We start from the raw sequence: 15,268 nt of genomic DNA on the forward strand, positions 1-15,268 counted from the left end.
CACCGCCGCCAATCAGAAGGTTGGGGGGGGAGGGATTTCAGGATAGTAATGAGAAATCTCTGAAGGCCTCCACGGTTAAGCAGCTAACCTCCATGGTTGTAGACTTAGGATTAGAAAATAGGAGGCTTAGCGAAGCATTAGCAGAGCGGAAGTTAGAAATAGAAGAGATTAAGGATGACTTCCGTACCTTCCGCCGTGGTCTTTGTGCTAAGATGAAGCGCTTGTATAAGACCATGGGGCATGAAGAACTATACGATGCAGCTCCATAGGCATGCCCCTTGTATCCTTTCCCTCTAGGCCCTTAGTTATGTTTATTTTTCCCTTCATTTTATTTTCCAATCCGAATTGTAAGCGCCTCCATTTTGAATTCAATAAAGTTTAGACTCACCGGTCATCCAACCTGGTAGAGTCCTTTTGTGTCACTTATCTTTATTGGAAGAAGCACCTAGGTACAAACTAATGTGAGGGAGAGCCACAGACTCTCCAGTGCTGACACGATGCACCAAACACCCACAAACAGAGTGCACCTGTTGTATTAGCATGCATGCGAAAGGGGAGCAAGAGCCGAGCCCACAAGGGTTTGGCCGACCCAGGGGGTGGCCCACTCATGCCCATCTTCGTTCACCACGTTGGTTTGTGTCCTTTTATCCCTGATCTCCCTGATTCATGAGTTTGAATGATTTTTTTAAAAATCTAATCCTCTAAATCAAGCTCAAATAAAGTGAATCAACATGCTCCACGTGCTCTACATGCTTTCTATGGTTGCCTTGCATATGTTTTGTTCCATACTTAATATCTTGATGCTTGTGAACAAATATATTTAGGACATCATGCCTACCTAAGTAGTTGATGTTTGCGATATGGTTTGATGACATGATCATCGCTCTTAATGTTTAAGTGGTTGGGAAATTTATTTGAACATTTGAAAAGCCTTTGCAAGATCCTCTTTGATAGGCCAAAGTCCTACCAAATCCATATGATGAATTACCTTGAAAAAACCTATGCATATGCTAGTTGTCTTTACTTTAACCTTTGTCAAATTGTTGTGACCCTTGTGAGAATTCCTTTCATGCTTTCATGATCAAGATCCATGTGCACACCATATACCCCCTTGCTATGCTTCCACAATATAAAGTTAGCATTGTGCCATTCATTCATTCCACAAAATAAATACTCCACAATATGTGTTGGTCTCTCTCTCCAGCTATTGTTACAAAAGAGATATGGGCTATCGAAAAAAGGAAAAAAATATGGACACATGAAGATCCAAGTATGGACAAAAAGTTGGACACATGAAGGTCCAAGAAAAAGAAAAAGAAAAAGAAAAAGAAAAAGAAAGATAGCCATACTCTCAAAAGAATTTACAAAGGGAGAGAGATCATACAAAAATGAGTTTCCATCTCATGTGCCATCCACCATATCCATACACGTGCACATCTTGATCTGAGTGTATGATTTGTTTTTCCTCCTTGGATCCGGTTTTTGACTTTGCAATATATATGATGCAAGTATGCCTTATCCTTCATACTCTACCTTGAGTTCCACATATATCCATCATTATAAGTAGGATGAAGAAAGGCAAGTCCAATGCCTTGGTGAGGACATATACATATTGAGTGATCTGAGAGAATCAAATGAGGAGCTAAGCAAGGTTTGTTTTAAAAACTTATTGAAAAATCGCAAGTTACTTGACATGAGGAGTTGAGGCAACTTGATTTAAGACTGTTCCGTTCCTCAACTACCCAAGACGACATGATAGACATTTCAAAGTTCACAAGTGCAAGGTATGGTTTGGAATATCTCTTATGCTCGCATCATACCTTTGGAAGTTATGTTTCACCTTAGTCCTTTCTTCTTCACTCGAGGATGAGCAAAGGCTAAGTGTAGGGGTGTTGTTGATGGCTCTTAAGTACCAAATTTAGGCCGTCAACTCCTGCATAAACACATAAAGAATGAGCATCAACAGTAGTGGTAGGAGTTATTACTAATGAATTCCACAAGTGGTGGTGAATATTTATATGCAGGTTCATTAAGAGAGAAAACACACCTCAAGAGCAAGGAAACACACTCTCAACAAATCAGGAGCAAGCACATGGATCCATGGGCCCACAACCGGAAGGAAACTAGCTACATTCACCACCAAGCACCCTGTACCCACATGAGGACCCACAGGGCAGCGACCCAAAGCAAAGGTGGTGCAAAAGGCGGTTGTAGGGGGTCGGTCGAACCCCTAGTTCGGCCGAACCACCCTTGCCTCCTTTCGTCTCCAGATGACGCGTGGCAGCGGTTGACAGTTTCCTAAAGGCGGCTTGGAAGATTCCCCAAATATTCCTACCCAAAATTGACCCCAAAAGCCTATAAATAGAGGGGGAGGGGTCTCATTTCAAGACACACCATCTTCCATCCCCACTTGGAGAAGTCCCTCACTCCTATCAAGAGAAGAGCTCCATGGCAAAGCCCTGCTTAGGCTAGTGCTTAGGATAGGGAGAGAGAAAGGGAGTAGCTTGGAGGAGTGCTGAGTTCGTCAGCACTTTACTCCGATCATGTACCTCTACGGATGGTTGCTTCCTTCTGAGTTAAGTAAGTAAGTATTCATGATTCCTTATCTTGTTTAGTACATATCTATAAGTGAGATTAGTTCTCTTACTCGCAGGTTCGTCACTTGGTATGTATATGAAGTGTTGTATGTCTGCTATGGGTCGACAAATGTAGTTGGGCTGCAGTAGTAATAAGTAGCGTAGACGTGGTGTTTAGGCTAAGGGTTATCCTTCATTTGCATTATATCGCACGGGCCGCAGAGGTACGTTGTAGGTGGTGACAACCCTATTGGTCCTTCGTAATCCTCCATGTTCGGATATAGCGTAGAGCCATTGGCTGGAGGCACCTGACTCATTCAGGGTAATTTGGTTCCTGAAGCAAGTATTTCGACTCGAGAGATCGACCTTTAACTTATCCAGTGCTATCCATAGTAATCCTTTCTACCCTTCGCCTACCTTTCACTGGTTGTCCTTGGATACTAGAGTCGTAGGTATACACACATGTTCCCCTAGATTCGATACCCTTGGAATACTCTGAGGTGAAAGTTATAATGGTATCCATGCGCTTGTGGATTTATTCGCAGTCGTTAATTATACAAACACCTATGGAAGGCGCAAGTCCTTCCCCCAATTAGAGGAGCTCAACTCATGGGGATCTTAGATGGATCCACCAAAGCGCCAGCTTAGATCCTAGAGATCGTGAAGGAGGACAAGTACAAGGAGATGGTCCTCAATCTGGTGTATTCTACATGGCTGGCGCAAGATCAACAGGTGCTCACTTTCCTATTCAATTCAATCTCTAAAGAGGTGTTGGGACAAGTGGCAACCTTGGAATCTACAGCTGAAGTATGGGCGGCGCTAGAGGCAATGTTCTCAGCGCAATCTTGCATAAGGATAACAAACCTGTGCATGCAACTCTCATCATTGAAGAAAGGAAGCATGACTACGGCTGTCTACTTCAACAAGATGAAGGCTCTTGGTGATGAATTGGCTGCTGCTGGCAGGAAGGGTGAAGATGATCAGATGGTGTCCTTCATACTCACCGGGTTAGATTCTGATTACAACCCAATTGTCACCTCAGTTATGGGTCGGATTGATCCAATTCTCCTTAGTGAACTCTATGCACAAGTAATGGCATATGAGATGATATTGGAGATGCAGCAAGATCACGGCAGCCATTATCAATTTGCAGCAAATTCTGTGTACCGTGGCTGAGGAAACAACTACGATGTCCGTGGGTGTGGAGGTGGCTTCCTTGGTAGAGGATGCAGAGGATGTGGTATTGGTGGATAGTACAACACTGGCGCCAAGTCTGGAGGATAGAGCAGTTCCTCCAAGCCAAGATGTTAGATATGTGACACACCAAATCATACTGCCCTTGAGTGTTGGTATAGATTTGAGGAAGATTATCAGCAAAATAACAAGACAACCGCATCAGCTACTACATCCTATGGGATTGATACAAATTAGTATGTTGGTAGTGGAGCAACAGATCACATCACTGCCAATCTTTACAACATGATGGTCCATGAGAAGTATGGAGGCTGTGACCAAGTTCATGTTGCAAATGGGACATGTATGAAAATCAATAATATTGGTCACTCTATTTTGCACTTCCCAATTAGTGATATGCACTTAAAAAATATCCTTCATGTTCCTTCTGCTCATAAAATCTTGCTTTTGTCCATCGCCTAGCAAATGACAATAATGCTTATCTTGAATTTCGTCCCAATTTTTTCCTCATTAAGGATCAAGCAACGAGGAGAATTCTTCATCCAGGAAGATGTGAGAGAGGTCTATATCCATTGAAGTCAAGCTCTTTAGAAGGAAGTAGAAATAAGCAAGTTCTTTCTGTTAATAAACTGTCCACTGAAAGGTGGCATAGTTATCTTGGGCACCCTACCCTTCCTATTGTCTCCCATGTTCTAAAGAACAATGGTTTACCTTTTGTTAATGATAATAGTAATGAGTCTATTTGTGATTCGTGCCAAAGGGCTAAAAGCCATCAGCTTCCATACTCCAAATCTAACAATGTATCTACTACTCCACTTGAATTAATCCACTCTGATGTGTGGGCCAGGGGTCGGCGCCAACATCTGTAGGAAAGATACACCTACTATGTTAGTTTCATCGACGACTATAGTGGATATATTTGGATATAACTCTTGCGCCATAAGTCAAATGTGTTTCATGTCTTCCATGATTTTCAGAAACTTGTAGAGAGAAAATTTGATAGAAAAATCCTATCAATACAGACAGATTGGGGTGGTGAGTATGAGAGGTTGAATTCTTTCTTCCAAAAGATAGGCATCGCTCATCATGTCTCATGCCTGCATGCTCATCAATAAAACGGATCAGCGGAGAGAAAGCATCGCCATATCGTTGAAGTTGGGCTAGCTCTCCTTGCAAAAGCTTCTATGCCTCTAAAATTCTGGGATGAGGTGTTCCTCACTGCTGCCTATCTAATCGACATCCTTCCAAGTAAGGTTGTCAATTTTAACACCCCATTTGAGCTCTTACTTCATGAGAAGCCGAATTATATGTCTCTTTGAGTGTTTGGATGTGCCTGTTGGCCTAATCTATGCCTGTTGATCGCCGTTAAGTACCAAATATGACCGTCAATATGCTCAAGAATAAAGGAGGATTGTCATTCCTTACACGCATACTTAGTTAAGAATAATGTAGTTCCACTTGTCCTTGGAGAATATTTTTGGTTGCAGGTGAATAAGCACAAAAGGAAGGATAAAACACACTTCCATGGCGAAGAAACACAACTCCAACCAATGAGAGATCGCCACATGGGTAGCACATGGATTGAAGGGCTCACAAACAGCCTCAAACCACCTTAACACCGCATCAACACCGAGCACCGCCTTCAGGACCCACATGTCAGACTCTTAGACGGAGGCGGTTGCGAGGGGGGACACCAAGGGTTCGTCCGAACCCTTGGATCGGCTGAACCGCCTCTGGCTCCCCTCATGATTTACTTCCACGTGGCGGTGGTTGACGGCTTCTCTACGTCAGTTAGGGGTGGTACCCTAAATATTCCCTTGTGTAACTGCCTCTATGAGCTATAAATAGAGGGGTAGGCTCTCACTTCCAACACACACCACAAGTTGAATCACTCTCTCCCTCATAGTTTCCAAGTTAGTGGGGTTAAGTTAGAGTAGCTCTTGTATCTTTTATTCCTATATTGACTTTATTCTATTCAAAGTATTTACCTTCTTCATATAGTGTTATGCTTGGTTTTTATATGCATGAGGTAGTCTTATACCCTTGCTATATTGATATGCTAGGCTTATACGCTCGTATGCTAGTCGTATACCCTTGCTATTGTAGTATAGGTGTATATACTCTCATGTGTGCCTTTAGACCATGCTACAATACATACCTTGTGTGCGAATATACCACATATAGGCTAGTCGATCTATGCCACAGCATCGGTTCAATGGCCATGTTTATGGTGGATTCAGTCATGGATACAATAGCTCAGGATGGCTGGAGTGTTGTTAACAGTGCAAGCATGGTTGCTTAGCTTCATTGGATATGAGTTTACCCCACGGGTTGCTAGGGGTAGGTGACAGGTGGTGACAACCCTATCCGTACTTCGTAATCCCCCATGTTCGGGTACGCTGTAGAAGTTCGGAAATTAGCAGTAACTTTACCAGCACCCCGGTACGAGTACTGTCTCCCTGTAGTGCCTGTGTGCATAGAATTAAGGCCTACACAACGTGTATGTATATTATGCTTGTATGATCTGTGCAGTATATAGGAAGTACATATGAACCTAGAGCTAACTCTTAGTCCTTCTCCCTAGCTTAGTTATCTTGAGATGATTCTTGTGTGTGTCACACTACCCTATCTATCATTATCTTACCCCTACCTTGAGTAGTGTCTCTATCCATCTTATGATATACTCATATGCATCGTAAACTCTTTTGACCTACCCACCTTCCTTTGGGAAATACGATACCCTTGGGAATACTCTTGGGTGAAATGCTACAACAATATATTCATGCACTTGTGGATTTATTCGTGATTGTTAAATATACCAATAAGGCCCTTCAACAATGAAAATTAGCCTTTAGATCCAAAAGATGTGCTTTCCTTGGTTATGGTACCTTACACAAGGGGTTCAAGTGTTTGTATATTTCCTCTGGGCGTGTTTACACAAGGGGTTCAAGAGATGTAGTTTTTGATGAAGCTATTTTCCCTTTGAGGCTTTGCATGAAAATGCTGGAGCACTGCTTCGACAAGAAATCCTTCTTCTTCCTAATCATCTTCATAATATGAGCTAGGGGGGCAAATAGTGTTGACTCAATATTTATTGATGATCATACTAATATGGATGACTCTCCTAGTGCTGACAAGCAAGATTATTCAGAAAAAATTCTGCTCAAGTTGGAGGCTCCAGGAGTATACAATAGCCGGGCCTGCCAATTCAGGAAGGCGACAACAGCAGCACCGAATCTGAAGTGGATTCTTTGGCAAGATCAAGCACAGAATCGAAGGCAGATACACTTCCCGCATCTGGTGGCCAACCTGTGCACACACTGTTCCCGGCGTTGCCTCCTGCTGGGGGCGGCAACGGTCTTGACAGGTGGTGATTCCTCCCTGGCTGCTGCTGACACGAATCGAGCGGCAGTGGCTCCTCGTGATGACAGCTTCGAATCTGGTGTGGCCAACAACATTGCTTCACATCATGCATCACCGTGTCACAAAATTAGGTCACAAAGTGGGATTTTCAAACCTAAAATCTACACTGAGGGTACCATTAGGTACACAGCCTTTTGTTCTACAGGAGAACCTGATAATTTATTTGAAGCTCTATCTGATCCAAGATGGGCATGTGCAATGGAGGAGGAAATCTCTGCACTTCACAAGAACAAGACATGGCACGTAGTTCCTCCTAAAGAAGGTCTAAATCTTATTGATTGCAAGTGGGTTTACAAAGTGAAAAGAAAAGCTGATGGAAGTGTTGATCATTACAAAGCCAGGTTAGTAGCAAAAGGATTCAAACAAAAGTATGGGATTGATTATGAAGATACTAGATAACTTTAGTCCTATGGTTAAAATTGCTACTGTAAGGTTGGTTTTGTCTATTGCCATATCAAGGGGTTGGTGCTTAAGATAGCTTTTACGTGCAAAACATGTTTTTGCATGGTGTTCTTGAAGAGGAGGTTTATATGAAACAACCACCAGGCGTTGAGGATAGTTCAAGACCTAGATATGTGTGTGAATTGGATAAGGAACTATATGGTCTAAAACAAGCTCACAGGGCTTGGTATTCAAGGTTGAGTATAAAATTATATGATATTGGGTTCAAGGCATCAAAATCTGATACATCTCTATTTCTATATTCAAGAGGAGATATAATTATCTTTATGTTGATCTATGTGGATGACATTATTATGTTTAGTTCATCTGTTAATACTGTTACTATTTTACCGACCAAGTTAAGAGAAGAATTTGTTCTCAAGGATCTTGGTGACTTAAACTATTTCCTTGGAATTTAAGTACATCCTATGAAGGGAGGCATACGGTTGTCTCAAGGAAAGTATGCCTCTGGTATTCTTACATGAGTGGGTATGACAAATTGCAAAAGTTCCCCAACTCCTTTGTTGGCAACATAAAAGATATCAAAGGAAGATGGAAATCCCTTAACTGCCAAAAATGGAACTCGTTATAGGAGCATAGTAGGAGCATTACGGTATCTCACACTTACAAGAACAAATTTGGCTTATGCAGTGAACAAAGTTTGCCAATTTCTACATGCTCTGACAAGTTCTCATTGGAGTTTGGTCAAAAGAATTTTGAGGTATGTCAAAGGAACAATTAATATTAGGTTAAGCATTAAGAACTCAGATTCTACCTTGGTGAGTGCATTTACAGATGTGGATTGGGCTGGTTATATAGATGATCAAAGACCAACAGGTGGTTTTGCAATATTTCTTGGACCAAATTTGATATCGTGGAGTGCAAGAAAGCAACCAACCGTTTCAAGATCTAGCATTGAAGCCGAGTATAAATCCCTAGCTAATGCCACTGCTGAGGTAATATGGATTGAACCTTTGTTAAAAAATTAGGAGTAAAGTTAGACCAGATTCCTTATCTATGGTGTGACAATCTTGGTGCTACATATCTTTCAGCTAATCCTGTGTTTCATGCAAGAGCTAACCATACTAAAATTAACTTCCATTATGTATGAGAAAGAGTAGCAAGGAAGCAATTATAAATTCGGTTTATTCGGTCTCGAGATCAGTTAGCAAGTGGGCTTACTAAAGCCTTGGCAGCTCAAAAGTTTGAAAAATTCAGAGACAATCTTAATCTGATCAGAGAACCTGGTTAAGATTGAGAGAGGCTGTTAAAGGATCTACCGTCATGTGACCATAGTTAACTCGTCATGTAATAATAGTTGACTCGGACTGTAAATTTAGTGTACAGATCATGTACGCACATGTGGTAGTGATGGACTCGGTTGGTATAAGCTTAGAGATAGTTGTAGATCAAACTGAGTTACTTCCTATCCAAGTTGTAATTCAAACTCTGTAATATCCAAGGCATTGTTGCCCCTGTATAATATGGAACCGTGGTGCGCCAGGTAGGTAGCCACGTTTTACCAATTCCTTAAATCTTTAAGTGTGATGACATTGTATGACGTGTATTGCACTACGCCACAAAAGATTTGTAGTGACAGCCAAAACGTATCTGTGCTGGCTGATTCAGCACCCGCTAGGAACCTTGAGTCAGCACAAATCGTCATCTTTGTTAGCAGGTGCACAACCGCCAACACAGATACCATTTGCACTGGTGGTGCCTTTTATCACCTGCTAGCACTAATAGTTGTATGGTTAAAAAAATAGCGTTGCTGGTAGCCGCAGCCACTTGCAGCCTGCCATGCCGCAGCCGCACGATACAAATGGTGAAGCTCCCCGTAGGCAGCGCTGGCTACCGTTCCACCGCTTGTAGCCGACCGCAACGCCACCTCTCCATCGCTCGTAGCCAACAGCAACGCCTTGACTGTAGCTCAAGCTGCCTGCATGTAGCTAGCCACTCCACCGCCTGCTGCTCCATCACCTACAATGCCCGAGACTATGGAAGGAAAATAAAAGACAAAATTAGAAGGAAAGGCAAGCGAAATGTCTCATGGGTATTTCAACGAACATCAACAAGTTCATTAGTACACGCGTAGCTAGCAAAATATGAGATGGACTTATCAACAAAGTGCAAAGCTTGCAAGCTTACCCACGATGCTTTGTGGAGCAGTGGAGCTGAGGAAACTCACACGCGGTAAGGTGAGCTGCCTGTCCGGAGCACGCCCCTGCCACATGGAGAGACGCTGCTAGCCACCCCTCTTGAGCCTCCACTAGCCACACTGCCGGAGCAGCCGAGCGAGCTGTGACGCGCTCTGCGGCCCCATGCGCGCGGCTCTTGCTAGACGCTCGTAGGTGCGGGAGCGGTGGCGTTGACCCCGCTGGACACGCGCTCCTCGCCCCGCCGGCGACGGCCATCCGCGGTTACCTCACACGGCGTTGACCCCGCTAGCCGGTCGCATTGCCTGCGATGCTCACGATGATCGCCCGCACCGGCCCTGCACCCGTCGTCTGTGTGCATGCCGCCCCCGCCGCCCAAGGCTGCCAAGCTGCAGCTGCTCTGCCCACGACTACCCCGTCGAGCCGGGCGGCTATCGGTAGGCCACGACCGCGCTGCCCGAGTTGGCTTCGCCGACGTCAGGAAGAGAGGGAGAGACTCAGTGGAGGGAGGGAAGAAGAGATAATGGAGAGAGAGGAATGGCTAGGAAGAGATAAGGATGAATCACGACGAGAGGGAGAGCAAGAGATAAAAGAGAGTGAGCGTGAAGTCAGATAAAATTTTCATTCTCTACAAATTTTTCATTTGCCGCGCATGAACTGCACAGATGGGCGCTTATGTCCACCGCCTGTACAAATATAGGGGTGTCTGTACTAACGGGTGACTTAAGCGCCCGCCAACAAAAATCTGTTTAAATTTTTCTTTTTACATTCAAATTTATTTAAACTAAGCAAATCAATTCAAAAGTTATTGAAACTCCTACAAGAGAATATATATGTATTCTAATATATATAAAAATTATATTAGAATATATAAGATAAATATTTTGACAAGGTAGTTCATAAACTTGAAAGTTGGATTTGAGTTTTATAAAACATTGTAAGTAATGTGTGCATTTGTATAATTTAAATTTTTTATAACACACTGAAACTTTTAAGTTAAGGTTGTGGACTCATAAAATGATTTCATGTCAACTAATATAATTTTTGAACCACGTTTATAGATATTATTAAAAATTATTTTCATCAAAACGTTTAATAGAAGTGATAAATATACCTAACAAACTTGTGAATCTTTCATGTACATTCATGATTTGAGTCAAAACAGAACATGTGTACGTATTTAATGTCAGTTTTCTGAAATTTGTAATCTTACATACAAAAAATTTAGTTCAAATATCAATTCTTTGAATAAGCATGTTTATAATTATTTAATCCCTAGAAAATAGTAAATCACTTTAAAGTTCTTGAAACTCTTACACAACAACCTATACTTAGTCTAATACATGTTACAAATATATTATTGTGTGTAAGATAAATTTTTTTAGCTGGTTAAAATCCTTTAACCCTTCCCATCTATATAAATTAAAAATGCATTTGTGCTGACGGTTGACATAAGCACCCGCCAGCACAAATGAAGATCATTTGTGCTGGCGGGTGCTTATGTGACCCGTCAGCACAAATGCATTTGTGTTGACAGTTTTTAACACGCCGCTCCCAGAGACTTTTATGTTGGCAGGTGGCAACTAGACCCGCCAGCAAAAAAAATCCACGTGCCAGTACAAATTATTTCTGATGTAGTGTTGATGTTCTAATTTGACCGGCGGGTGTTGTTGTTGCGCTACTTAGTTGGGGCCTCTAGTTCTACCTGCTCTATTTAGAAAAGGGACATTCCAAACCGCTGGTCTTCTCGTAATCTTGGTGCCATTTCCTACTCACTAACTTGCACCCGTTTAAGCTGCCTGAGCAGCCCAAGGACCCCTTCCAAATTGGTGACGTCCCTAGCTCAAGGCGGCACAAGAGATCTAAAGTAACTCTTCAAAAATGGGGTCAAACCGAGTTTGAAAGAAAAAGAAAACCATACTTGGATCCCTCCATCTTTATTAATTTGACTTCAAGCCAACATGGCACACACACGCAGACTTACACTTTGCTTTCCACAGCACACACAAAACACTTGCTCTGCCGTTGCTGGCAGTTCCAACACTTAAACAGTTAAACTGAAGCTCCTACTGCTACTACATTAACCACGCCGGGGCTCTCCCCCTCCGTTCAACTTAAACTCCGGAGGAGGAAGAGCACAGTCACGGCCTGCTCGGCTGTGGATGTCGTCGACGACGAGGTCGGCCTAGGCGTTGCTCCGGAAAGAGCCGTAGCCCCTGGCGCTGGCGCGGAGGACGATCTGGTGGTACAGCGCCGCGATCGCCGCGCCGATGAACGGACCCACCCAGAAGATCCACTGCAAATGAAACAAAATTGTCAGTTTGTTCCAGGACAATTAATCGATGAAACCATTGCTAGCTGCTGCAATCTTGCACCATGTGCCAAGGGCAGAGATGCAGTACCTGGTCGCTCCAGGCCTTGTTGTTGTTATACACTACGGCGGCGCCGAGGCTCCTCGCCGGGTTGATCCCCGTGCCGGTGATCGGGATCGTCGCCAAGTGCACCATGAACACAGCGAACCCAATGGGCAGCGGCGCCAACACCTGACCAATTCGTCGGCATGCATCAGCACAGCGAGTTCTTGGCTTCTTGCAATGTGCAAGTCACAACTCAAAGACCCAAGATTGTGTGCAGCAATTACATACCGGGATGTGGGAGTCGCGGGCGTTACGCTTGGGGTCGGTGGCGGAGAAGACGGTGTAGACGAGAACGAAGGTGCCGACAATCTCGGCGGCGAGGCCGGTGCCGGTGGAGTACCCGGTGCTGACCTCGTTGGCGCCGCCGCCGTAGCGCACGTAGAAGCCGCTCTGGAAGCCCTTGACGAGCGCGACTCCGCAGATGGCTCCCAAGCACTGCGCCGCCATGTAGAGGATTGCGCGCACCAGGGACACCTTGCGCGCCAGGAAGAGGCCGAAGGTGACCGCCGGGTTGATGTGGCCTCCGGAGATGCCGGCGGTGCAGTAGACGAGGATGAAGATCATACCGCCGAACGCCCACGCGATGCCGAGGATGCCCACGCCGCCGCACGCCGCGTCGGGCCCCGACGCCGACGCGTCCGTCTGGTGCTTGTACCCGATTACCGTCGCCACCGTGATGTACAGGAACAGCAGCGTGGCCACGAACTCGGCGATCACGGCGCGGTACAGGGACCACTTGCCGAGCTCGTCGATGTCGACGAGCGGCGCCGGCGGCGGGTCCGCGTAGTCGCGGGCGCCGCCGGCCTCGAGAGTGGACACATCCACCTCCTTGCCCATTTGAGCTGATTGACAATGCAAGCTCTCGCTGGAAGCTAGTGTGGAGAGCCGCGAGCAAGAGCTGTTGGGAAGGTGAGTGCTTTGCTTGTGTTTGTGGTTTTGGGGCTGTCATGGAGGGTATTTATAAGGGGTTTATGCTGCAATGCAGTTTTTTTCTTATAATTTTGGAAAGTTTTGGTGCTCATGGCCTGGGTATCTGTTCTACATTGGACAGAGAGCATTCCCCTGTTTAACGATGCATTTGACGTCTTCTAAGCTCATACTTGGATGGATGTGTGTCTTTTACTTATTTTTCTCGTTGCAAACTTTTAAGCAGGTTGTATGCAGTTTACCCATTCAATTCGGCAAGTTAGACATGATTCAAAGTTTGAAAAACGGACCACTCAGAATATATAAAAAAAATACCATACCGAATGCAAAATCCAATTATAGCGCTACATATGAGCGTAGCACTTGGGATTCCTTGTGTTTCAGAATTCTGACCCTTTAGACTGAATTCAGGCGCAAGCACTTGGGATTCCTCGTGTTTCAGAATTCTGACCCTTGTAGACTGAATTCAGGCGCAAGCACTTGGGATTCCTACTACCCACGGCCATGAAGTCATTCAGGCAGTACCAACGACGAATGCTAGATTTATTACCAGTACATTTTACAAACTTCGACAACTTCTGCGATTTTTACTTCAATTCTATATATGTTCTTCTTCACTAGCTTCAAACTAACTTCCTGTTCTCCCTTTTTCTTTGCCCTACTGCAATTATTGCATCTCGAAGCATTACTTGCAGCTGGCACATGCTATCAATGTATATGTTTAAAATACACACACTAATCAATAGAAATACAACAACTACTTTTTTTTGTATGAATGGCCCAGCAGCACAATGTACTTCCTTCATATTTTTTGCAGCAAGACCCAGCATTGTGCTTAATCTAGCTAGGTGGTCGTATTATTGAAGAATATCCCATATGTTCCATGCCTTTCTCGATCTCTTGCTTTTTCATAATGCTGGATAAGGTTACGGCATCCTAAAATAGACAAAAATAAAAAAAAATACAGAGAGGCAGCTAGTTCTCTTATAATTGATCAGCTCCTAACCAAAGGGAAAAAAAAAGCAAGCATGATTGCTTCTTGTTGTTGGCGCAGACAGCCGCCCAACACCGACCTCCATAGTCCATCCTCACACTGACATCACACTCATCCAGCTCCATCTCGCCCCGGCCCCACCACCGGCGCCATTTCGGCTGATCTTGTGGCCATGGTAGCCTCGGCTCACTCACTAGCAGCTAACACCCTCCCAATAGAATCAAATTAGGTCGCCATCAGCGAGTAAAACAAAAGCAGGGAAAGGCTTAGCCACACTAATGCATGGTCTGTGACGAGTTGGGCTGAGCCGCCGGTGGTTCAATCCCGTCCACAAGGGGATGCAAAAGTGAGCACCGGACGAAACAAAAAAACTTGCCACGCCACTTGGGCTGGAAATCATGGCCTTGGCTTCAGCTATTTTATGAGCGCGTGGCCACCTGCTCGTGTCAGGAATGTTGGTGAGTTTGGGTGAAAAAAGGCATCGTGCATGCGCCGACCAAAGGATAGAATCTGAGGCGAATTCACACGACCGGCCGGGAGAAAAAGTTTCAACGAGAGATATGCAGAGTTATTGGATCCAAATCCAGCAGGTGGTTGGATCGAACAGCCCATGGTTTCCTCGCACTTGTTGGCTTGTTGCCAGTTCGAGGGATGTGGGAGGCGCAGCATGGGAGTCTCTTCGTTTCATGCTCCTGTCCTGGCCCTGGATGCCAGATGCTTTGCTCGGTGTGCATCTACGTGGCAAATTCGTGTTCTTACGTGCTTGTTTGGTACAGTTGGGCACTGCCCTAACGTATTAGGACACAACTGTTTTCTAATTAAGGACGTTGTTGCAAATGTCTGAGGAAGTAACCATTACATTAATTACTGGCATCCAGCAGGACAGCTGTGTCCCCTACTCCTCTGGCACACAGTGTCCACCGGGAACAGCTGTTTATTGCAACACGTGCATCACCTGTTAACAAATTAACATTACCTGATAAATCTCAAGCTACCAAGACTCACATCATAAGAGAATAAAAGTGATGAACATGATTAAGAGAAATAGCAGGAAGGCCTAGGCTTGTCATTTTTTAGCAGAACAAAAGTTGTTGTATCCTCACAACTCAAAAGAGGAAAGAAACCATCGGATGAGTTGTT

The 15,268-nt window shown here is 44.4% G+C and overlaps 1 protein-coding gene across 1 annotated transcript; it reads right to left on the reverse strand.

Moving 5' to 3' along the window:
- Nucleotides 1-11,687: 11,687 nt before the first annotated feature.
- On the reverse strand, nucleotides 11,688-13,132 carry LOC101756292 (aquaporin PIP2-6). The gene is made up of 3 exons (XM_004956059.3): nucleotides 12,436-13,132; nucleotides 12,193-12,333; nucleotides 11,688-12,086 (listed from the first exon to the last, which is right to left on the reverse strand). Exons 1-3 carry the CDS (start codon nucleotides 13,042-13,044, stop codon nucleotides 11,976-11,978), a joined length of 861 nt encoding a protein of 286 aa, XP_004956116.1. The 5' UTR covers nucleotides 13,045-13,132; the 3' UTR covers nucleotides 11,688-11,975.
- Between the last annotated feature and the right edge of the window lie 2,136 nt (nucleotides 13,133-15,268).

Source organism: Setaria italica, chromosome II (assembly GCF_000263155.2).
Source record: "Setaria italica strain Yugu1 chromosome II, Setaria_italica_v2.0, whole genome shotgun sequence".
In the NCBI taxonomy this organism is placed as follows: Eukaryota; Viridiplantae; Streptophyta; class Magnoliopsida; order Poales; family Poaceae; genus Setaria; species Setaria italica.